Consider the following 27,028-nt stretch of genomic DNA (forward strand, 5'->3'; position numbering starts at 1 on the left):
TGTGCAACATACACTAAAACCTTAGATAAACTCTTTGGAGTTGAGGCCCATGTATACATCCCATTCATTATAAAACACTTGTCAGCCAATCAGATTAGAGAATTCTCCATATTGTACATATTTGAGGTATTTGTACTTTCTTTTACTTGACTGTTTCTACTTTATGATACTTTACGTCATTGAAATTTTGTACTTTTAACTCCACTTGGTTACTTTTCAGATTAGGATTTTATATAAAAAAGCATATATTATTATATAATATGATGCAGTAGTATTACTATTAATCTTCCCAGTAATATATAAAGTACCTAAAACTGGCTCGACGTTGACAAATTACATTACAAAGCTCTTACATGAACTCTTTAGTCATAAAAACAGAATAATATATTTTGATAATATAACTCTCTAAATGAGTCCTCCTGCATGATGACTACTTTTACTTTTGATACTTAAAGTACATTTTGCTGATAATACTTCTGTACTTTTACTTGAGTAAAATTTTTTTCAGGATGTTTGGTAATGTTTTATCAAACAGGTTCTTTAATTTTACATAAATGACCTGGAGTAATTTGCAGGTATATAACGGTGGATTTTTAGGACATTTTACAAAGAGGGTGGGACAATGTGGTTCAAAGTATTAGAAAAGAAAATATCAGAGAAAAGTGTGAAATTGGTTTAGTTAACAAATATGCTAATATATCATATTGACATACAAAACTAGTAAGTTTATTAAAGAATAGTTAAGAATCTAATTTATTAAGATTTTTTGCAAATGAAGAACTACATATAAACCTAAATATATTGAGTGGGTATTTACCAACTAAACCAAATTAACACTTTTTTCCATTTTTAAGATAATTTGTACCAAATTGCACCACTCTCTCTGAAAAATGTCCTAAAAATTAATTGTTAAAACCTGTAAATTGCCAAAATATTAGTATAAAAGTAAGAGACCTGTTAAATCAAGCATCACTCGACTTTTACTTGAAATAGTTTTAGACGTTGGTATCTTTATTTTGACTTCAGTAAAGGATTTTAAAACTTTCTCCACTACTGTCTGTTTGTGGACTAATTAGTGAAACTGTTGAACTGAATTTCAACAGACACAGATTACTCGATACGGAGCCTCATGGTTCAAAGTTTCCCATGATGGTGAGATAAAGGAGAGCTGATGGGAGGCGATATTGAGCTCATGAAGTGACAAGTATCAAGTGTTTGCATCACACTCACATGCAGATCTCAGAGCAGGATGGCTGCAGTCGCAGAGCTCTCCTTCTTGCTGTTTGCTCTCACCAATAACATTCATGCAAGAGAACTTATCACCATACAATGTAAAAAAAAAAAAAAAAAAGTTATTTCACAGAAACTTACTGTATTATTTTACAGTTTTTTTGTTTTTTCTACATTAAGTGTAAATCCCATAAAAACACAGTAAATTATTTTTATTTAAAATACTCATATGAAGCATCAACTATTGTGCAGTAAATCAGTTTGGGACATCTCATCCAGGTAGCATCAGTTAGAATCAAGCTCTCACTGGACAGTGGCCTCCATCATGTGGAACCACTTGATAACTGGCAAAACACACTCAATGTAATTCTGCAGACCGGTTAGAGACTCATCCTACCTGATAGGGAGGGACCGCTTTACGGCTATTATGGAGATAGGACAAATAATTTCCGCCCACTAATAACTTTGTCGATATACATTTGACATTTGAATATTGTATTGAAATAGACTTGAAAAAGTCCAAACCTATCCTTTAATCTACTTAAATTTTGAGAATGCTACAGGAGGCGTTCAAGTTCGTTTCCCATACAATATGTTATGTCAACACTGTACTGATAGATATTGACATTTCTGTGAGTGTACTGAGAAGTTACACTGCTGGTCTTGAAGAACTCAGAGATCCCTCGTGCTGATACACCGGAAGACTACGAAGGGCCAGAGTGCATCTCATGTTCATGAACATTTTGTTCTAGACTGAAAATGAAAAAGTAATAACTATTACACAAATAATTATACATCACACAAACATCAAGCACAAAACAGTGTAACAGTTCAACTAATGTAATTTCCAAAAAATAATATAATTATGATGGTTCTATTTTTTTTAAAACATTTTTTTTTAAAACCACTATCGTTGCCCACGCTAGTGTTCGAGAATTATATATATAAAAATGTTTGCGGTCATGTTTCCAGACTTTACAAAATTGCCAGGGTTATAAAATACTGACTTGCAGTATTAAAAAGTGCTATGTTGTGTTTTGGTCTCTGAATAGTCTAAAAACGCATGGATCTATCCCTCATATTTCATCATCTCACTGCTACCTGAAGCAACATGCCAACACTAATACAGACCATATTTGGTCTGAACAGGGTTCAGACAGATATTCAGTCTGGTAATAGCTCAGTACATAAAAAGCACTGAGTCTACATATTCTTGAATAATTCAATACAGACGTACTACTCCTGATGCAGAGAAAATCAAATTTAAAACATACCTGTGATTGCTGTACAAGGGGCAATGTCACTCAGTCAATTAGATCCAGCGGGAACAGATTTATCAAAAAATATGAAATAATTTGTGCTACAGTCATAATTGCTAATTATTCCAGTTAACAAGGACTTCACAATGAAATGCTTAAGTGACTTTTTAAATACAAAATGTAAATATTTATCTGACTTACCAATACAATAGCCGCTTTCTGGTGAGTGAGTGATTTAGTCCTAGATGTGCACAAAACACATGAATATGAACTTTTGATTAGTTTACAAAATAACAGTCAAGTAAAAACTTCAAATGTAATATGGGCAGGGTTTGAAGTGGATATACAATGTTAAATTGATAAAGTTGATCAATAGAAAATTTATCAGCAATAATATCTTAATTTTATATAATTGTTTCACAAGAAAAAATGCCAAAAATGTGTTGGTTTCTGCTTATCAAATATGCGGATTTGCTGCTTTTCTTTATGTTAGAACACTGTGAATTGAATATCTCAGGGTTTGGGACTGTTGGTCGGACGAAACAAGACATTTGAAGAACTTCCCTTGGGCTTCTGAAAATGACACTAAAATTGGTGTATTTTATTACTTTGACAGTTTATAGACCACACAATTAATTGATGAGTCAAGAAACAATCGTTGTAATAATTTAAGCAATACCAACAGTATTTCAGCATACATCATACCGAGATTTCTTTGAAGCTCAAGGAACCTCAGCACGCATGTTTCACTTGAGTCTAAGAGGAAAGAGAAATGACAATAAATATATAAATGACAACTTAAAATATATGAAGGACTTAGCATACAAACATACAGTATGTTCAATAGTAACACAGTTCAGTATTCACTGGTTGAGTCAAGCTATTTATATCCAAAACCAAATAATTTAGCTTAATTTTTCCTGGTTAAAAAAAGAGTTTTGACTATGTCAGTATCAAATATATCAAATCTTAAGATCAGAGGAGGAAAGTAGTTCTGGGATTGTTTTGTCTGAATAGTTTTTAGAGGCTGTGAAAAAGTGGGTGAGACCTCCATTTTGTCTCCATTAAACTTTGTATTTCCTGCCATACTTGTCATTTGTTTGTTTAGCCAGTCACATCGCTGTCATTTATGGTTCAATCAAGACAGAAAAGTATTGAAGTTCATTATTTATTGTTTCTTGAGTTATAGATTAGCTTAGCTTCTAACCTACCATACTCACCCACCATGCGGCCAGGAGACAAAATGGAGGCACTGAACCACTTCCTGATTTTAAGATCTTGCTGACATCACCAGTGATGTCATGGATTAGACCAAGTGTGAGGGAATTTATTTTATTTAGTTAAAGGTTTTGTATTTATGTTATTTGTACTTATTTTGGTTTACAATAAGGAACAATGCTGTTGTTGATGTGTGTGTAAACAATGTTAACTGATACATTGTCATTGTCATTCACCAGTTGTTGGTTTAAGGGAAAGGACACCCCTGATAGAAATATGGTTCTGCCTAGACAGATTTCAGGGCCTATTTAAAGGGAGAGATGTTAGTTTGGGAGAGAGCAGAAACCAAAGAGGATGTCAGCACAGCTGTGTGAAGTTTGATTTTGCTTGTTTTCATTTGGTAGCCTCTGAGTCTGTCACTTATCACCTTCCTTGACACTCTGGCAAAACTTCCTCACAGGCAAAACTTTATTTCACAGTAAAACAGCAAATGATTGTACAAAGCCAGAAAGGGTTGCAGAAATGTTTCATTTTTCTTGTTTCCTATCTTGTCAATTGTCTTTTTGATCCAAAATCCTTTAGGATTTAATTTAACTTTTAAATTGTATTGCATGCAAATGAAGAGATTTGCTTTTTTATCTATTCATATAAGAAAATAAACAGAACACTACTGGGTCGAAAAATGAGGGAGGGAAAGGGAGAGGAGGGGTGAGAGACAGACAATGATCAGTAGATGCTGAGTAAAAGGGAACAGGCAGCTTTACATTACGGTGCTGTAATATCTCTTAACTTTTGGGGTTGTACTAAACAGTCCTTTCATCCCCATGTCCAAACTGTGTGAGTGTCAGCATGTGTGTATGTAATACTGTAGGTCAAGGCTGATAATTAGTGTGATTACTGCAAGCGATCAGCAGCCGGCAGCAGCTCTCAACAGTAGAGTTGGCACATGTGCACCTGGACAGCGGCGTATGACTTTGGGGGTTTTTTTGTGTTTTTTTCTCACCCATCTTCATCCAGCAAATCACCAGGTGAGTTCCTTTTTGCTTTGCTTGGTAGCATTGTCAAAATACATTACATTTCCAATCAGTTTGAATTGTGCTATATGCCCTTGCTTTTGTCATAATAAAGATTTTGGTACTGTGTCATCTGATCACAACATCAAACAAAAAGCTATTTTACTGGTATATATTTTTTCCTTAAGCCTGTGATCTATTCTTTGAGATTCTTTCTGACTTACTGACCAATCTTGACTTTTGGGAGTTTTTGCTCAAATTGTTTTCCTGAAGTGAATTTAATTCCATTGAAATGTAAAAGGCATAGGACTGAAGATGCAGGAGTTAAGTTTTGAAATCAGTCTTGTTAACTACTACATCTGTACTGTTGCTAAAATAATGCCTTGTTTCAGCAGCAAGTCAACATTTCTGAGAGCGGAGCTGGACTTGTGATTCTGATGCTCCAAATTACACAGTGAGTTTAATTTTACTTTGTTTTATATGACAACATGTCCAAATAACTTAATTTATGTCGATAATATCCCATTGCTGTCTGTGTAGTGTTGTGTACTTGTAGATTTATTACTCTAGTGGCCTATATGAAACACATCAGCAATTTGCAGCAATATCCCAGTCCTTCAGTGTTGCATTCCTGGATGGATGCAACACTGAAGTGTGCTATTTATACTACTATAGTTTATAATACACACTGTTTTTTGTTTTTCAGGTGGTTCACAGGGATAAACACTAAGAGGCACCCCGGCCTTCCACTGAAGATGGAGAGAGAAGACATCAGTCAACCCTTGTGTGTCTCCTAAAGAAACTAATGGACTTTTGAATGGGACAGCAAACCCTCTCACCCACACAATCAGTCTCTTAGCCACACTCTTCAGTTACTCACTTAGTCTTGGTTACTCATAGTGACTCAGTCACTTTCTCAGTCAGTCATTCGCTCATTACAAACTTTTATAAACACACACTTGGACAGTCCGGTTACAACTTGCATTAGAGGGACATGGGTTTTTTATTGGAAAATACCAATTTTAAAAAACAAACAACAACAAAAAACAAAGATGGTTGTTGCCACAAATGTCCTACAGAGGAAAAATTTTGATCATCAGTAATTTTGTTGCATCTTTACTGTGGCACCTTTTCACTTGTGTAAAGCCCCCTGCTGGTCTATTGAGTCATCTGCAGTCTACTATTGTGGATTTTTTTCTTGGATGGATTACATTGGGTGGCACAGGGATTAATGCCTTTAGCAAGCAGGTTAGTTACCTTTTAAGCTACAGTTTGTTCAGCGGTACCTCAAAGATCCAACAGATGTGGTGTGGAGACAAGTGGCAAGTGCCCTTTAAAAAGGACTGATGGCTTGGGTCTAGATACTTCTTTGTTTTTATGAATATACAAAATGTAAACTTGTGTAACTTTTTATCAAAGTATTTTTAAAGCTTGGGACTTATTTCTTTGGAAGAGAGCAGAGCATGCAGATTCTTCTGCACTGGCTTCTAGAGGAACCTCTCATAAACAGAGCTAGGCTGGATGTGCAGGACAACACCACGCCTGGACTTACTCATATATTGCGTTCCAATGGAAACATCACTCTTTGGCATATTGTAAATGCAGCAGGACTTAATCTGGACAATGCACAGACAATGGCGTCTGTTTTATGACAGAGATCTGTCTGTCAAATTGAGAATATTTTAAATATGTGGTGCAGAAGATTGACCGTAGAAGAACAGATTTTGTTGCGGGACTGCCACGATGGGTTTGAATATCCGGATGAAGATGACCCTTTTCCTGAGCTTAGTTTTTCCTTGGGACTCAGTGGATTAGGAGGGACATTATTCAATACAAAATATACAGAAAATTTAAACTTGTATACAGTGAAGTGTAAAATACTATGTAAATGTTATGAGAAAGTTTAAAAAAAAAATAAATAAATGGAAGAGTAGACACTGTGTGGAGGGAGACATTGGGTGTAGATGACTGCGTTAAACCAGTGTGGAGGGTTTTCTATAAAGCACCTTTGAACAAAGATCAGGTGATTTACAATGGAGAATTTTACATGGTGCTGTTTCTGTCAGTGCTTTCATATCTGTTATTAATCCTGCGGTCTCACTCCTTTTGAGGATTAACTGAAACCATCTGTCATTGTTTTACGTGAATTTGTTTGAGGTACTTGAAAGTATTTTTTAAAAGTTTTAGTGTAAAATGGTCAAAAACTGCTTTCATTTTTTGAGCAGATTACAAAAAAATTTAAATGCATCAAAGTGAAGACTTCATAATTAGATAGTAGGACAGGAAAAACTTGCAACATGTAAAGGCAGAAAAATGAAATTTGAAAACAAAGCAGGTCAAGAATTAATTCCAATGTTTATTGTTTTGGTCAGGGCGAGAGTGTGGGTGGATTTTAAATTTCATAAAATAATGGATGATTTAGATGCATACAAAACTGGTGTTATTTAAATATAATATGCTCAGTAGTAGATGAGGTATTGTACAACCAATATTAGAAGGTCAGAGAGTTTCAGTAAAGTATCGTAACTCTATGATGTAGAGTAACGTATTGCTCAGTATGCTCTATTGATCATTATTTTACCTTAAAGTGAAGCATGTAAATATTTGATCTATTTTTGCTGGTCTCAGCAGAGTTTTATGAATACAGACCTATCCATAAATAATGGTGATGCCTCTGTAAACCAGCAGAGGGAAACCTCACACCTACTTATACTAGTGATGAGACTGGAGGGTTTATTCAGTTCTCAGCAGGCATTAAAGGTACAATCTGTAATAAAAATGTCAACAAAAGGGCAGCTCACCTACATTTCAAACACACAAAACTGATTAAACTGATTATATTTTTAATATCTAATTATATAACAGCACTAGAAAGCAACTATGTTAAAGCTCTTACAGTTTAATGCTTCAGAAGGTTTGTTTACATCAATAATGATTGTAAATATGAGAGCAAATCATTCTTATATTTTAAATGCTGATTGGATAGAAACAAACAAAAACATAAATGATGTCACTCTTTTCTAAGTCAAACACTTCAGTCATATATGTTCACTTGCCAGCATTTTATATTTTTTAGATTCACTTTTTGGGCTTTAATACAAACAAATTTGTCAATAAAAAGCTTTGAATACAAAATCACATTTTTTTCAATGTATGTAGCAACTAAATTCAACATACCTATACAAACGTTAAAAGCATGTATCAACAAAACATCAACCTCTGACAGTGCATATGTCAATAATCCAGTGTGTTTAAATTGGTTTAATTTAAGAAGTAAGAAAATCACCAAATTTGGAGATACAAGGTTTTAGCTGGACAGTGAGGATATGGAAATCTACAGTACAATAATTTCCAAATAGCATCAAAATTAGTTTCAGCACTAAAATAACAATATAAGATCTATTCACAATGTGACATTTTCCTTTAACGTAAATGGACACTTTCATCACATTTAGACATAAAAGTGTGTTTGATTGTAACTGTAATTCACTTCAGCAGTAATGAAAGAAAACAGTTTTGTACATTATCAACAGACAGTATCAACTGTAATGTCTTCTCTGTTCTATGATCACAGGCAGAGCCGTGGGGATCTGTAGGCTTTACCACTCTCGAAAGGCAGCAGTACACTGATTTCACAACAAGTCTGTTTACTTTTTAAATCTGTATAAAGGATGCACTGAGCCCATCTTTTGCACTGTGATAAATGCAGGAAACACTCACTAAGACTTTTTTGTAAAGGTACTCACAGCAAGCTTCTGAGCTGTGAACACAGTGGCAGAAGAAGTTTTGTAAAGAATAAAAACAGGAGAGAAATTTCACAGTAAATCCTGTCATTTTGATACCTATAAAGACACATGACCAATCACTGCAGAAGGTGAAAACCATCATGATGGTTTCACAAAGTTAACGTTCAGATGCAGAACTTCACAATTCAACCATTTCGAAGGAGTTCTCTGGATGGTCCTTTATTCGTGGTCTGGTGGAGGTTTCAGCTTTCTTGTATTTCTTCTTCTTCCAAGCAAAATAGATGGCAATCCCACCCAATAGAGAAAGTACCACAACTGCTCGCAAACCACACACAAGCAGTGAGTTATCTGTTCAGATACAGAGACACAAAAATCACATGTCAAGTTTGCACTGTGACAGCAAAGTTATGAAAGTACAACAGACTATATTGGCATGTGTGATGATAGTGGAAGGTTTAATGGTTGATTTCTAGTCATGTTCTGTCTCACCACACATAGATATCTTCTTTTCTTTTGAGACATTACTGACGTGATTCCTGACAGAGCAGACCAGTAGTCCTGAGACGTCTTGTTTCAGAGTGATGATGTTGGTCTCTTTCTTTCCAGAGAGGAGCTGAGCGTCTGTCAGTGTGTGTCCATCCAGAGTCCAGCTGTACTGAGGACTGTCCCCTCCCTCAGAGGAACAGGACACCCTCATCTCTCGCTGGGACAGACACTCAGAGTCCAGCAGGACAGAGGACACAGGAGCTGAAAGAAACACACTCACATGACTTTTTGATGTGGCCATAAACATATTCAGTGTTTACAGTGTATGTATACAATTCTTGCCAGTTATGTGGCAGACTTTGAATATTTCATGTGAAATGTTTGTTTGCAAAGGTAAAATGTAGAAATAGTATTTGTATAGTAGTATGTGTATATGTTTGGTATTTACCTAGTTTCATTTTCCAAAATCATTTGTATTTTGAATTTTGAATCTATAATTCAAATTATGTAGCTGTTGGTTTATTGTGAATAATACAAATTAAATTGTAAGATTAATAATAGCAAAAGTAGTTATTTACCTTGAATAGACAACTGAAGAGTCCGCTGTTCTGATACATGTCCATTTGAATCAAAGGTTTCAAGGGTATATTCAGCACCGTCAGTCCTGCTCAGGTTATTTATCCTAAATGTTCCATTACTGGGAGTAAAGACGGATCTGTCCTTCATCAGATTATACACAATCTTATCCTCTCTCCCATCAAGTATTTTTAAGGTTTTGTTTTTATACCATTGGTATCTTAATATTTCTGAGGTGTTGTCCATCAGCTGGAGCACCACAGTTCCTCCCAGAGCTCCATAACACTGAGTTTCATTCTGTCTGCCATCACAGTGGGTTTCAATACCTGGAAATATAGAAAAATACAGTGAAGAAAATGTTATCACAGTTGAGGTCATTGCATTTCTACTAAATTAACAACTGTGACAATGTTTTATGCAGGTGCAAATACTCATGTTTTGAAACAGAAACAACTCTGTCTCTCTCAGAGCACAGTTAGCATTACACGGACCTGTCAGTTAATAGTAATATTTCACTGTAGTACATTTTGTCATTTATATTATTCTAGTTTTAGTAAATTAATCTCATACATTCATTACAAACTCATGCTGTGTTTTTCCACATCTACAGAAGTCCAAAATTACTAAATTATATATTTGGTGGGAATTTGTATAAAATGATAATTAAACTCTCAGCAATTTCTATGATGATTCCAATTAAAATAACATACTGTTAGTATAAGCATGATATAACTGAGTGTTTTATTGTTTGTTTTTAGTTCAGTTTTCCTGAACTCTCAGGGGAAAACTTTAATTTAATAGATTCATCTGTGGTAGATAATAACTGTAATTTTTACTGTACATACACATGGATGTGGAACTGATCTTCAGATTTGCTATTGCTCTAAGAAACAACTTTTTGTAACATTTTTTAAAAACCTGATGGACCGAAGAAAAACAGAAACATCCGTTTCAAAGTGCTGCATTTCTCAATTGATTCTTAGAACTGGATTAATCTATAAAAGTGATCATACTTGATCCTATAGCTGCATAAAAAGTCATAGTTGCACAACATGTTATTCACATAACGTTGAATCAATATTAAAATGTCAAATAGTGAAACAGCTCACCATGAGAGACTCCGAGCAGCATCACCAACAGTCCAACCACAGCTTCCATGTCTCCTCACTGTTCAGCCTCTATTTACCCAGTCAGCAGCTTTCAGACAAACTTCTCTACTTTATTGAATAGAAAACATGAACATCCTACGCTGAACAGCCTGAAATACAGTCCTGTATGTGATTGGCTTCAGAGGAGCACATGCGGAAACTTTGACCAAGCAGAGTGTGGTTTCTATTCATCTTTTTATAGACGGAGAGACAAAAAGGAAGTGGTTCTCGGTGTCACTTTTCTTTTAACCTCCAACATGACAGAGAGCCTTCATATGTGTGATGGACTCAGTGGACGAAAATAAAACATCCCTCCTTCACACTGAAAGAGGATTTGAGACTGACAGTTGACTTTTCTAAAATGTCCAATATCAACAGTCACAAAAATAGATCTTATTATGTCCAGGTGATACCGTAAAACTTGTTGTCTCTCTGTCTCATCATTGTGACAAAATAAGCTATAAAGCTATAAATCTTTTTATAGACAGAGAGAGAAAAAGGAAGTGGTTCTCGGTGTCCCTTTTCTTTTAACCTCCAACATGACAGACAGCCTTCATATGTGTGATGGACTCAGTGTTTTGACCTGTTATGTTATAAATGTAAAACAGCTCACAGAACTCAGACAGGAAATGGGTCTGTACACAGATATGTGACCACTAAATATTTCCTTATATGCACAAACTAAAAGTCGCTCTTCCCATACAAGCAAATACAGTAAAACTATATTTCTGGAGTCATTGTGATAATTATTACTCAGCAGCACTGTGAGATGTTTTCATCCTTCCTCACAGATTCAGTGAGAATACAAAAGATATTGTATATCTCCAGGTTTCTTAAAATTTGATTATGATCATTTAGTCAGTTATGATCTTTGGTTAGTGGAGAAATTAGTCCATTTTTTGTGTGAGCCAGTGATCACACTAAAATGGAACAAGCCACTGGTTTATTAAGACTTAAAAAAAACAAATCATATGAACAGAGAGTCTACATGCAAGACTGCCCTCGACGGAGCATAGAGCGTGTTGATTGGCTTAGCCATAAACACTTCTACAGAACAATCATCTAACCAAATGATCTACAGTAAGTGAGAGAGTTTCCACTGTTCAAATTAAATTTAATTAATTTTGTGCTCTCAACTGATAATTGCAAAATTCAGTGATTTGGATCTCATTTTCAAAAATTTCATTAGCATTTACTTGCTCCACCACCTGTGATTATAAATTCAACCCACAGGAAGCTTTCAGATTGTCGCAACATCAAACCATTTACTGGCAGTCAGTCACAGCTCCAAACTATCACTAAACTATGTGTTGTGCGTCATACTCACAAATGAACAGGCTATGCATGTGACACTAATCCCTGAAATCCTAGTTGTCAGTTGATTCTTGTTTGTTAAAAGTATTTATCTGGTCAAAGCTGTTTTCTAGCCTGGAACAGTATTAAAGCTGCATCAGTTAGGATGATGTCAAACTTTACTTATTGACTAAAAGTGATCTTGTGGCTGCATAAAATCATCAATAATGATTTCTAATTTAATACAAAATGTCTTTTTGCACAATATCAAATCCAATACTAACATGTCACATAGTGAAACAGCTCATCATGAGAGACTCCGAGCAGCATCACCAACAGTCCAACCACAGCTTCCATGTCTCCTCACTGTTCAGCCTCTGTTCACCCAGTCAGCAGCTTTCAGACAAACTTCTCTACTTTATTCAATAGAAAACTACAGTCCTACACTGAACAGCCTGAAATATCTTCTGTTAGAGAAGATGGAAAGGAAGTGAAACTTGACACGGTCACTATTTACAAGAAAGAAAACCAGACACCCTCTTCCTCCTGTGATCTTTATATTGTTGTGACTTCCTCGTCTCCTTCATCTTTCTTGTACTACTCAACAGTCACAGACATATAATGAAGCCTATGACAAACAAAACTCTGATACTATACTTTACACTAACATTACATTTCATTTAGCAGACGCTTTTATCCAAAGTGACGTATACATGAAGTACAATCCAAGCCACAGGTGACAGTGATGCTTCATGTCAGTCATGCAGTACCAACCTAGCAGCTGTTGTCTGCTGCGTTTCAGTTGCCTTCCATGATGCTCAAAATACTTCAGACACAAACTGCAAAACAAGCGATTGATCAGTCTTTTAATACACAGAAAAACATTTATTGATTCAATAAATGAGGCCGTATTCTACCATCAAACTGGGATTTTAGAATGACAGCTGGTAGTTCAACATGTAAACTGTCTATTTGTGCTCATGGGGAAAAGATTAAAGGTCAGTTTAGCACAACTATGTCTCTGGATCATCATGTTTGCATCACAGCTGAATTTGAAATGTATTATCCTCACTGCAATGTAAATCATTGACTCCTTTAAACTGTAAAATTTCACCCTTCAAAACTTTTTTGAAGGTGTTGGTTTATGTGATGTTTAGTTTCACTGATGGTTGTTGTTTCAGACTAACCACAGGTCCAGTTCCTCATTTATCACAGAAACACTGACGTGTCCTGCTGGTCCAGTGGTCGAAAGCTTGTTTGAAGTTCACCACTTAACTCTGTCATGTCATCCTGTCTCTCTCTCTCTCTTTGTGTTTCTCAGTAGATTCTGTCACTCTCAGTTTTCATGTACAACAACCAGAGTGTGGACTTCAACCAGAAAACAGAGTCAGTGGCCTTAACGGGCCCCCTGTCGACGTCAGCTGATCAAACTTGATCTTAAAATATTTATTTTACAGTGTGTTGATAAAGTCTATGAATATTAAATTATTGGTCACCAAAGCATTTATTCAATCAGAAACTTACATGCTCAGCATTGAAGAATGGGCAGGAGCCACCAGTTTAGGTTTTATAGTTGTATAATGTTGGCATAGTAGGTAGCGTCACATGACTGTGTCACGACATAAAATGACCCGTTTTTTTAATAGGTAAAAAAATAAATGTTTGATAGTGGTTCAGTCTGACCTTTCAGAGTTCAAGTACAGCAGTCGAATGTCTTTGGATCAAAAGCAGAATGACTGCTGAACAATTTGATCCCCATAAAATAAAATGGCTTTTTGATCAGATGGCAAAAAGATGGCAGATTGTTGGAGCAGCTTTATTATCCTGCCTTTATGCTGTCAGAAGTTCAACTGTCTTTTAAGAAGTGGGCTCAACTAAAAGATTATCTCAGGTGGTTGTTTTAGAACACTACAACTATCATGGGCCATAAACACTTATTTTATGGCAGTGTGAATCAGCTGAATGGCATGTCATGGCTGTCGACTTTTAACCCCAAACTCTCACACCAAACCAATCATGTAACCTCTATCTTTGATTAAACCCACAACAAGTAAACAGCAAAACTGCTCAGGTCAAATTAAAGTACATAGTGTCATTTTAAATTCAAAGAAGAAGAAGAAGAAGAAGAAGAAGAAAATAGCACACACTAGTTGGTAAAACTCAACCGAAGTTAAAAATCATTTTAATAAAGAAATAAAATGTGATGAAGAATAACAGCAATGAAGAAGAACAACACTGAAATGAACAAAACTAACGCTAAGTTAGATTAAATTAAATTTGGTATAATTCATGAAAGACATTTTCTAAGAAGTCTTTTATATAATAATGTAAAAACGCTGAACACTGCGTATCACCTGCTTTTACGGACCTTAGCGTACACACATTCATCTTCTGATGGTTTAACAGTTTTCCGAGGTTGCCCTGAAAAGTTGACTTGGCCGTACTCCACCTCCATCTCTGCTGTCTGATGCATCTGCCTCCCCTGCCGCTGCACGATCTTGACATCAGCACAGGTCAATTCTTGGTCTTCTTCTTCTTCTTCTGTAGAGTGGAAGGAGGAACAGGTTGAACACTGCATGACTACACATACTCAGTGATAACAGCGGATTGTTAAAGAAATTCTTTGACATTTTGGGCAGCAGACCTGAAAAGACTAATAGCACTGTCCTGTTTGTACATTAAATATGAAGCGATAGCCAGGAGACGGTTAGGTTAGCTTAGCACAAAGACTGGACACAGCTAGTCTGACTCTTTCAAAAAGTCTAAAGTTCATTAATTAACAAGATATGACAGGAAATACTGAACTTTAGAGGTGCTGGTAGGCAGATTTTTATACCTTCATATGGAGACAGGCTAGCTGTATCCCCCTGTTTCCAGTCTTTGTGCTAAGCTAAGCTAACCGGCTGCTTGCTTCACATTTAACAAACATATAAGAGTGGTATCGATCTTCTCCTCTAACTCTGAGAAAGAAAGCTAATTAGTGTCCCAAAATGTCAAACTATTCCTTTAATCTATGAGTGGACAAAAAACAATCATCTTTTAATGCAGTAATGAAGAAAGAAACTTTGTACCTTTAGGTTTGTTGTTTTGCTTTTTCTTGTGACTACAGGCGACTGCCACCCCAACTATTAACAGAATGACCAGCGCTGAGGGGACACCAGCCACTACTGGCAAATGACCTGTTTTAGTAATAAACGACACAAGAGAAACACAGATCTTTCAGTAAACATGTTCTTGATGAAAGGTGTTTTCATGCAGACATACATGGGAAGAAAAGAGAAAATGACATGAATGAATCCACTGCAGCAGAGTTAGTTTTCACTTACTAATGTAAATGTACCATGAGTCATCACTGCTGTTGGTCACAGTTTGATTGTAGAGTGTGATATTAATGGAGGGTTTATCTCCTTACCTGTGATCATGGTAAGGGTTGTTGTTGGATCAACACACAGAGTGTTATTGGCTGAATAACATTCTAAATACCTTGGTGTGCATCTAGGTGATGAAACAGCAATGGAAAAAAAACTGGAAAGGTGGAATAGTGAAGGTAGAAGGGAGACTGAAGAAGTGAAGATGGTTGTTGCCACAAATGTCCTACAGAGGAAGAATTTTGATCATCAGTAATTTTGTTGCATCTTTACTGTGGCACCTTTTCACTTGTGTAAAGCCCCCTACTGGTCTATGGAGTCATCTGCAGTCTACTATTGTGGATTTTTTCATGGATGGATTACATTGGGTGGCACAGGGATTAATGCCTTTAGCAAGCAGGGTAGTTACCTTTTAAGCTACAGTTTGTTCAGCGATACCTCAAAGATCCAACAGATGTGGTGTGGAGACAAGTGGCAAGTGCCCTTTAAAAAGGACTGATGGCTTGGGTCTAGATACTTCTTTGTTTTTATGAATATACAAAATGTAAACTTGTGTAACTTTTCATCACCCTTTTCCTGAGCTTAGTTTTTCCTTGGGACTCAGTGGATTAGGAGGGACATTATTCAATACAAAATATACAGAAAATTTAAACTTGTATACAGTGAAGTGTAAAATACTATGTAAATGTTATGTGAAAGTTTTAAACAAAAAAAATGAAATGGAAGAGTAGACACTGTGTGGAGGGAGACATTGGTTGTAGATGACTGCGTTAAACCAGTGTGGAGGGTTTTCTATAAAGCACCTTTGAACAAAGATCAGGTGATTTACAATGGACAATTTTACATGGTGCTGTTTCTGTCAATGCTTTCATATCTGTTATTAATCCTGCGGTCTCCCTCCTTTTGAGGATTAACTGAAACCATCTGTCATTGTTTTACTGAGTGCAACAGAGTTGTGAATTTGTTTGAGGTACTTGAAAGTATATTTTAAAACTTTTATAATATTATAAAACTTAAACAATATTAGAAGGTCAGAGAGTTTCAGTAAAGTATCGTAACTCTATGATGTAGAGTAACGTATTGCTCAGTATGCTCTATTGATCATTATTTTACCTTAAAGTGAAGCATGTAAATATTTGATCTATTTTTGCTGGTCTCAGCAGAGTTTTATGAATACAGACCTATCCATAAATAATGGTGATGCCTCTGTAAACCAGCAGAGGGAAACCTCACACCTACTTATACTAGTGATGAGACTGGAGGGTTTATTCAGTTCTCAGCAGGCATTAAAGGTACAATCTGTAATAAAAATGTCAACAAAAGAGCAGCTCACCTACATTTCAAACACAAAACTGATTAAACGGATTATATGTTTAATATCTAATTATGATACAGCACTAGAAAGCAACTATGTTAAAGCTCTTACTGTTTAATGCTTCAGAAGGTTTGTTTACATCAGTAATGGTTGTAAATATGAGAGCAAATCATTCTTATATTTTAAATGCTGATTGGATAGAAACAAACAAAAACATAAATGATGTCACTCTTTTCTAAGTCAAACACTTCAGTCATATATGTTCACTTGCCAGCATTTTATATTTTGTAGATTCACTTTTTGGGCTTTAATACAAACAAATTTGTCAATAAAAAGCTTTGAATACAAAATCACATTTTTTTCAATGTATGTAGCAACTAAATTCAACATGCCTATACAAAAGTTAAAACCATGTATCAACAAAACATCAACTTCTGACAGTGCATATGTCAATAATCCAGTGTGTTTAAATTGGTTTAATTTAAGAAGTAAGAAAATCACCAAATTTGGAGATACAAGGTTTTAGCTGGACAGTGAGGATATGGAAATCTACAGTACAATAATTTCCAAATAGCATCAAAATTAGTTTCAGCACTAAAATAACAATATAAGCTCTATTCACAATGTGACATTTTCCTTTAACATAAATTGACACTTTCAGCACATTTAGACATAAAAGTGTGTTTGATTGTAACTGTAATTCACTTCAGCAGTAATGAAAGAAAACAGTTTTGTACATTATCATCAGACAGTATCAACTGTAATGTCTTCTCTGTTCTATGATCACATGCAGAGCTGTGGGGATCTGCAGGCTTTACCACTCTCTAAAGGCAGCAGTACACTGATGATTTCACAACAGGTCTGTTTACTTTTTAAATCTGTATAAAGGATGCACTGAGCCCATCTTTTGCACTGTGATAAATGCAGGAAACACTCACTAAGACTTTTTTGTAAAGGTACTCACAGCAAGCTTCTGAGCTGTGAACACAGTGGCAGAAGAAGTTTTGTAAAGAATAAAAACAGGAGAGAGATTTCACAGTAAATCCTGTCATTTTGATACCTTTGAAGACACATGACCAATCACTGCAGAAGGTGAAAACCATCCTGATGATTTCACAAAGTTAACGTTCAAATGCAGAACTTCACAATTCAACCATTTCGAAGGAGTTCTCTGGATGGTTCTTTATTCGTGGTCTGGTGGAGATTTCAGCTTTCTTGTATTTCTTCTTCTTCCAAGCAAAATAGATGGCAATCCCACCCAACAGAGAAAGTGCCACAACTGGTCGCAAAACACTTACAAGCAGCGAGTTAGCTGTTCAGATACAGAGACACAAAAATCACATGTCAAGTTTGCACTGTGACAGCAAATTACTGAAAGTACTACAGATGGTATTGGTGAGTGTGATGAGAGTGGAGGGTTTAATGGACAAAATAATGTTAGTTAATTTTCACTTATTAATGTACCATGAGTCATCTCTGCTGTTGGTCACAGTTTGATTGTAGAGTGTGATATTAATGGAGGGCTTATCTCCTTACCTGTGATCACGATCATGGTTGTTGGATCAATACACAGAGTGTTATTGGCTGAAAACACCCACTGTGATATGTTTGTCCCATCGGGTAAGGTGCAGTTGATGAATATGAAGCCTACGGACAAACAAACAGATCAACTGTGACTAATGTACAGTGTAATCGTCAATTATCAAGTTGATTTCTAGTTATGTTCTGTCTCACCACACATAGATATCTTCTTTTCTTTCGAGACATTACTGACGTGATTCCTGACAGAGCAGACCAGTAGTCCTGAGACGTCTTGTTTCAGAGTGATGATGTTGGTCTCATTATTTCCAGAGAGGAGCTGAACGTCTGTCAGTGTGTGTCCATCCAGAGTCCAGCTGTACTGAGGACTGTCCCCTCCCTCAGAGGAGCAGGACACCCTCATCCCTCCCTGGGACAAACACTCAGAGTCCAGCAGGACAGAGGACACAGGAGCTGAGAGAAACACAGTCACATGACTTTTTAATGTGGCCATAAACATATTCAGTGTTTACAGTGTATGTATACAATGCTTGCTAGTTATGTGGCAGACTTTGAATATTTCATGTGAAATGTTTGTTTGCAAAGGTAAAATGTAGAAATAGTATTTGTGTAGTAGTATGTGTATTTGTGTGTATTTACCTAGTTTCATTTTCCAAAATCATTTGTATTTTGAATCTATAATTCAAATAATGTAGCTGTTGGTTTATTGTGAATAATACAAATGAAATTATAAGATTAATAATAGCAAAAGTGGTTATTTACCTTGAATAGACAACTGAAGAGTCCGCGGTTCTGATGCCCTTGCATTTGAATCAAAGGTTTGAAGGGTATATTCAGCACCATCAGTCCTGTTCAGGTTATTTATCCTAAATGTTCCATTACTGGGAGTAAAGACGGATCTGTCCTTCATCCGATTAGACACAATCTTATCCTTTCTCCCATTAAGTATTCTTGTTGTTTTGTTTTTATACAATAGGTATCTAAATATTTCTGAGGCGTTGTCCATCAGCTGGAGCACCACAGTTCCTCCCAGAGCTCCATAACACTGAGCTCCATCCTGTCTGCCATCACAGTGGGTTTCAATACCTGGAAATATAGAAAAATACAGTGAAGAGAATGTTATCACAGTTGAGGTCATTGCATTTCTATTAATGCATTTCTCATTAAATTAACAACTGTGACAATGTTTTATGCAGGTGCAAATATTCATGTTTTAAAACAGAAACAACTCTGTCTCTCTCAGAGCACAGTTAGCATTACATGTCAATGTGTCTCTGTAGTACATTTAGGCATTTGGTTTAATCTAGCTTTACTAATTAACCTCACCTGGCCATTACAAAGTCATGCTGTGTTTTCAAAGATACCAAATCATATGTTGGAAGTTCAACTCACAGTAATTTCTATGGTGCTTCCAATAAAATAATGTTAGTATAAGAATCATAAGTGTATTTGTTTTTTTACATCAGAAAAAAGACATAAAGAACGGGAGAAAAATTAAATATCTGAAGAGAAGAAATCCTTACATCCTTAAAGTATAATGTAATACATTCATCTGCAGTGGATACTAACTAATATTTTCTGTACATGCACACTGATGTGAAATTTAATCTCTGAATGTTCTTTTGCTCTATGAAACAACTTTTTGTTAGGGCCTGAGCCCAAAGGGCGAAGACCCTACTGTATTTCATGTGTTTGTTTCTTTCTTATTATTCTTTCTTTATTAATCCGCCACTTCAACCCTGAATTTGACCCCCTAAACATGCTCAAAAACTCACCAAATTTGGCACACACATCAGGTCTGGTGAAATATTCTCTCAGAGCACAGTTAGCATTACATGGACCTGTAATATAGTAATATTTCACTGTAGTACATTTTGTCATTTATATTATTCTAGTTTTAGTAAATTAATCTCATACATTCATTACAAACTCATGCTGTGTTTTTCCACATCTACAGAAGTCCAAAATTACTAAATTATATATTTGGTGGGAATTTGTATAAAATGATAATTAAACTCTCAGTAATTTCTATGATGATTCCAATTAAAATAACATATTGTTAGTATAAGCATGATATAACTGAGTGTTTTATTGTTTGTTTTTAGTTTAGTTTTCCTGAACTCTCAGGGAAGAAGTGCGTTCATCCTAAAACTTTAATTTAATAGATTCACCTGTGGTAGATAACTGTAATTTTTACTGTACATGCACATGGATGTGGAACTAATCTTCAGATTTGCTATTGCTCTAAGAAACAACATTTTGTGACATTTTTTAAAAACCTGATGGACCGAAGAAAAACAGTAACATCAGTTTCAAATTGCTGCATTTCTCAATTGATTCTTAGAACTGGATTAATCTATAAAAGTGATCATACTTGATCCTATAGCTGCATAAAAAGTCATAGTTGCACAACATGTTATTCACATAACGTTGAATCAATATTAATGTGTCAAACAGTGAAACAGCTCACCATGAGAGACTCTGAGCAGCATCACCAACAGTCCAACCACAGCTTCCATGTCTCCTCACTGTTCAGCCTCTGTTGACCCAGTCAGCAGCTTTCAGACAAACTTCTCTACTTTATTTAATAGAAAACATGAACATCCTACGCTCAACAGCCTGAAATACAGTCCTGTATGTGATTGGCTTCAGAGGAGAACATGCGGAAACTTTGACAAAGCAGAGTGTCGTTTCTATTCATCTTTTTATAGACGGAGAGACAAAAAGGAAGTGGTTCTCGGTGTCACTTTTCTTTTAACCTCCAACATGACAGAGAGCCTTCATATGTGTGATGGACTCAGTGGACGAAAATAAAACATCCCTCCTTCACACTGAAAGAGGATTTGAGACTGACAGTTGACTTTTCTAAAATGTCCAATATCAACAGTCACAAAAATAGATCTTATTATGTCCAGGTGATACCGTAAAACTTGTCGTCTCTCTGTCTCATCATTGTGACAAAATAAGCTATAAAGCTATAAATCTTTTTATAGACAGAGAGAGAAAAAGTAAGTGGTTCTCGGTGTCCCTTTTCTTTTAACCTCCAACATGACAGACAGTCTTCATATGTGTGATGGACTCAGTGGTTTGACCTATTATGTTTTAAATGTAAAACAGCTCACAGAACTCAGACAGGAAATGGGTCTGTACACAGATATGTGACCACTAAATATTTCCTTATATGCACAAACTAAAAGACGCTCTTCCCATACAAGCAAATACAGTAAAACTATATTTCTGGAGTCATTGTGATAATTATTACTCAGCAGCACTGTGAGATGTTTTCATTCTTCCTCACAGATTCAGTTAGAATCCAAAAGATATTGTATATCTCCAGGTTTCTTAAGATTTGATTATGATCATTTAGTCAGTTATGATCTTTAGTTAGTGGAGAAATAAGTCCATTTTTTGCGTGAGCCAGTGATCACACTAACTTGGAACAAGCCACTGGTTTATTAAGACTAAAAAAAACAAATCATATGAACAGAGAGTCCACATGCAAGACTGCCCTCGACGGAGCATAGAGCGTGTTGATTGGCTTAGCCATAAACACTTCTACAGGTACGGTGGCTCATAATGAACAAACAGAACAATCATCTAACCAAATGATCTACAGTAAGTGAGAGAGTTTCCACTGTTCAAATTAAATTTAATTAATTTTGTGCTCTCAACTGATATTTGCAAAATTCAGTGATTTGGATCTCACTTTCAAAAATTTTATTAGCATTTACTTGCTCCACCACCTGTGATTATAAATTCAACCCACAGGAATCTTTCAGATTGTCGCAACATCAAACCATTTACTGGCAGTCAGTCGCAGCTCTAAACTATCACTAAACTATGTGTTGTGCTTCATACTCACTAATGAACAGGCTATGCATGTGACACTAATCCCTGAAATCCTAGTTGTCAGTTGATTCTTGTTTGTTAAAAGTATTTATTTGGTCAAAGCTGTTTTCTAGCCTGAAACAGTATGTAAGCTGCATCAGTTAGGATGATGTCAAACTTTACTTATTGAATAAAAGTGATCTTGTGGCTGCATAAAATCATCAATAATGATTTCTAATTTAATACAAAACATATTTTTGCACAATATTAAATCCAATACTAACATGTCAGATGGTGAAACAGCTCATCATGAGAGACTCCGAGCAGCATCACCAACAGTCCAACCACAGCTTCCATGTCTCCTCACTGTTCAGCCTCTGTTCACCCAGTCAGCAGCTTTCAGACAAACTTCTCTACTTTATTCAATAGAAAACATGAACATCCTACACTGAACAGCCTGAAATGTCTTCTGTTAGAGACCACCCTCAGAGAAGAAGTTGTTGAAGAAGTTGTTGAATTCAGTCACAGGTTTTATAGGTGGAGAGATGGAAAGGAAGTGAAACTTGACATGGTCACTATTTACAAGAAAGAAAACCACACCCTCTTCCTCCTGTGATCTTTGTATTGTTGTGACTTCCTCGTCTCCTCTATCTTTCTTGTACTACTCAACAGTCACAGACATATAATGAAGCCTATGACAAACAAAACTCTGATACTATACTTTACACTAACATTACATTTCATTTAGCAGACGCTTTTATCCAAAGTGACGTATACATGAAGTACAATCCAAGCCACAGGTGACAGTGATGCTTCATGTCAGTCATGCAGTACCAACCTAGCAGCTGTTGTCTGCTGCGTTTCAGTTGCCTTCCATGATGCTCAAAATACTTCAGACACAAACTGCAAAACAAGCGATTGATCAGTCTTTTAATACACAGAAAAACATTTATTGATTCAATAAATGAGGCCGTATTCTACCATCAAACTGGGATTTTAGAATGACAGCTGGTAGTTCAACATGTAAACTGTCTATTTGTGCTCATGGGGAAAAGATTAAAGGTCAGTTTAGCACAACTATGTCTCTGGATCATCATGTTTGCATCACAGCTGAATTTGAAATGTATTATCCTCACTGCAATGTAAATCATTGACTCCTTTAAACTGTAAAATTTCACCCTTCAAAACTTTTTTGAAGGTGTTGGTTTATGTGATGTTTAGTTTCACTGATGGTTGTTGTTTCAGACTAACCACAGGTCCAGTTCCTCATTTATCACAGAAACACTGACGTGTCCTGCTGGTCCAGTGGTCGAAAGCTTGTTTGAAGTTCACCACTTAACTCTGTCATGTCATCCTGTCTCTCTCTCTCTCTTTGTGTTTCTCAGTAGATTCTGTCACTCTCAGTTTTCATGTACAACAACCAGAGTGTGGACTTCAACCAGAAAACAGAGTCAGTGGCCTTAACGGGCCCCCTGTCGACGTCAGCTGATCAAACTTGATCTTAAAATATTTATTTTACAATGTGTTGATAAAGTCTATGAATATTAAATTATTGGTCACCAAAGCATTTATTCAATCAGAAACTTACATGCTCAGCATTGAAGAATGGGCAGGAGCCACCAGTTTAGGTTTTATAGTTGTATAATGTTGGCATAGTAGGTAGCGTCACATGACTGTGTCACGACATAAAATGACCCGTTTTTTTAATAGGTAAAAAAATAAATGTTTGATAGTGGTTCAGTCTGACCTTTCAGAGTTCAAGTACAGCAGTCGAATGTCTTTGGATCAAAAGCAGAATGACTGCTGAACAATTTGATCCCCATAAAATAAAATGGCTTTTTGATCAGATGGCAAAAAGATGGCAGATTGTTGGAGCAGCTTTATTATCCTGCCTTTATGCTGTCAGAAGTTCAACTGTCTTTTAAGAAGTGGGCTCAACTAAAAGATTATCTCAGGTGGTTGTTTTAGAACACTACAACTATCATGGGCCATAAACACTTATTTTATGGCAGTGTGAATCAGCTGAATGGCATGTCATGGCTGTCGACTTTTAACCCCAAACTCTCACACCAAACCAATCATGTAACCTCTATCTTTGATTAAACCCACAACAAGTAAACAGCAAAACTGCTCAGGTCAAATTAAAGTACATAGTGTCATTTTAAATTCAAAGAAGAAGAAGAAGAAGAAGAAGAAGAAAATAGCACACACTAGTTGGTAAAACTCAACCGAAGTTAAAAATCATTTTAATAAAGAAATAAAATGTGATGAAGAATAACAGCAATGAAGAAGAACAACACTGAAATGAACAAAACTAACGCTAAGTTAGATTAAATTAAATTTGGTATAATTCATGAAAGACATTTTCTAAGAAGTCTTTTATATAATAATGTAAAAACGCTGAACACTGCGTATCACCTGCTTTTACGGACCTTAGCGTACACACATTCATCTTCTGATGGTTTAACAGTTTTCCGAGGTTGCCCTGAAAAGTTGACTTGGCCGTACTCCACCTCCATCTCTGCCATCTGATGCATCTGCCTCCCCTGCCACTGCACGATCTTGACATCAGCACACGTCAATTCTTGGTCATCTTCTTCTTCTTCTGTAGAGTGGAAGGAGGAACAGGTTGAACACTGCATGACTACACATACTCAGTGATAACAGCGGATTGTTAAAGAAATTCTTTGACATTTTGGACAGCAGACCTGAAAAGACTAATAGCACTGTCCTGTTTGTACATTAAATATGAAGCGATAGCCAGGAGACGGTTAGGTTAGCTTAGCACAAAGACTGGACACAGCTAGTCTGACTCTTTCAAAAAGTCTAAAGTTCATTAATTAACAAGATATGACAGGAAATACTGAACTTTAGAGGTGCTGGTAGGCAGATTTTTATACCTTCATATGGAGCCAGGCTAGCTGTATCCCCCTGTTTCCAGTCTTTGTGCTAAGCTAAGCTAACCGGCTGCTTGCTTCACATTTAACAAACATATAAGAGTGGTATCGATCTTCTCCTCTAACTCTGAGAAAGAAAGCTAATTAGTGTCCCAAAATGTCAAACTATTCCTTTAATCTATGAGTGGACAAAAAACAATCATCTTTTAATGCAGTAATGAAGAAAGAAACTTTGTACCTTTAGGTTTGTTGTTTTGCTTTTTCTTGTGACTACAGGCGACTGCCACCCCGACTATTAACAGAATGACCAGCGCTGAGAGGACACCAGCCACTACTGGCAAATGACCTGTTTTAGTAATAAACGACACAAGAGAAACACAGATCTTTCAGTAAACATGTTCTTGATGAAAGGTGTTTTCATGCAGACATACATGGGAAGAAAAGAGAAAATGACATGAATGAATCCACTGCAGCAGAGTTAGTTTTCACTTACTAATGTAAATGTACCATGAGTCATCACTGCTGTTGGTCACAGTTTGATTGTAGAGTGTGATATTAATGGAGGGTTTATCTCCTTACCTGTGATCATGGTAAGGGTTGTTGTTGGATCAACACACAGAGTGTTATTGGCTGAATAACATTCTCAATACCTTGGTGTGCATCTAGGTGATGAAACAGCAATGGAAAAAAAACTGGAAAGGTGGAATAGTGAAGGTAGAAGGGAGACTGAAGAAGTGAAGATGGTTGTTGCCACAAATGTCCTACAGAGGAAGAATTTTGATCATCAGTAATTTTGTTGCATCTTTACTGTGGCACCTTTTCACTTGTGTAAAGCCCCCTACTGGTCTATGGAGTCATCTGCAGTCTACTATTGTGGATTTTTTCATGGATGGATTACATTGGGTGGCACAGGGATTAATGCCTTTAGCAAGCAGGGTAGTTACCTTTTAAGCTACAGTTTGTTCAGCGATACCTCAAAGATCCAACAGATGTGGTGTGGAGACAAGTGGCAAGTGCCCTTTAAAAAGGACTGATGGCTTGGGTCTAGATACTTCTTTGTTTTTATGAATATACAAAATGTAAACTTGTGTAACTTTTCATCACCCTTTTCCTGAGCTTAGTTTTTCCTTGGGACTCAGTGGATTAGGAGGGACATTATTCAATACAAAATATACAGAAAATTTAAACTTGTATACAGTGAAGTGTAAAATACTATGTAAATGTTATGTGAAAGTTTTAAACAAAAAAAATGAAATGGAAGAGTAGACACTGTGTGGAGGGAGACATTGGTTGTAGATGACTGCGTTAAACCAGTGTGGAGGGTTTTCTATAAAGCACCTTTGAACAAAGATCAGGTGATTTACAATGGAGAATTTTACATGGTGCTGTTTCTGTCAATGCTTTCATATCTGTTATTAATCCTGCGGTCTCCCTCCTTTTGAGGATTAACTGAAACCATCTGTCATTGTTTTACTGAGTGCAACAGAGTTGTGAATTTGTTTGAGGTACTTGAAAGTATATTTTAAAACTTTTATAATATTATAAAACTTAAACAATATTAGAAGGTCAGAGAGTTTCAGTAAAGTATCGTAACTCTATGATGTAGAGTAACGTATTGCTCAGTATGCTCTATTGATCATTATTTTACCTTAAAGTGAAGCATGTAAATATTTGATCTATTTTTGCTGGTCTCAGCAGAGTTTTATGAATACAGACCTATCCATAAATAATGGTGATGCCTCTGTAAACCAGCAGAGGGAAACCTCACACCTACTTATACTAGTGATGAGACTGGAGGGTTTATTCAGTTCTCAGCAGGCATTAAAGGTACAATCTGTAATAAAAATGTCAACAAAAGAGCAGCTCACCTACATTTCAAACACAAAACTGATTAAACGGATTATATGTTTAATATCTAATTATGATACAGCACTAGAAAGCAACTATGTTAAAGCTCTTACTGTTTAATGCTTCAGAAGGTTTGTTTACATCAGTAATGGTTGTAAATATGAGAGCAAATCATTCTTATATTTTAAATGCTGATTGGATAGAAACAAACAAAAACATAAATGATGTCACTCTTTTCTAAGTCAAACACTTCAGTCATATATG

General features: G+C 36.0%; 1 protein-coding gene across 1 annotated transcript in view; it reads right to left on the reverse strand.

Moving 5' to 3' along the window:
- The window catches only part of LOC121898688, a 37,753-nt gene extending 26,979 nt beyond the window's left edge, over window positions 1–10,774 (reverse strand). Inside the window, exons 1-2 of the mRNA XM_042414037.1 lie at window positions 10,638–10,774; window positions 9,531–9,854 (exon numbers count right to left, since the gene is read on the reverse strand). Of these exons, the coding sequence (XP_042269971.1) occupies window positions 9,531–9,854; window positions 10,638–10,686 (373 nt within the window). The 5' untranslated portion in view covers window positions 10,687–10,774. The remainder of the gene's footprint in view (window positions 1–9,530; window positions 9,855–10,637) is intronic.
- Window positions 10,775–27,028: the final 16,254 nt, after the last annotated feature.

This window comes from Thunnus maccoyii, chromosome 6, assembly GCF_910596095.1.
Source record: "Thunnus maccoyii chromosome 6, fThuMac1.1, whole genome shotgun sequence".
In the NCBI taxonomy this organism is placed as follows: domain Eukaryota; kingdom Metazoa; phylum Chordata; class Actinopteri; order Scombriformes; family Scombridae; genus Thunnus; species Thunnus maccoyii.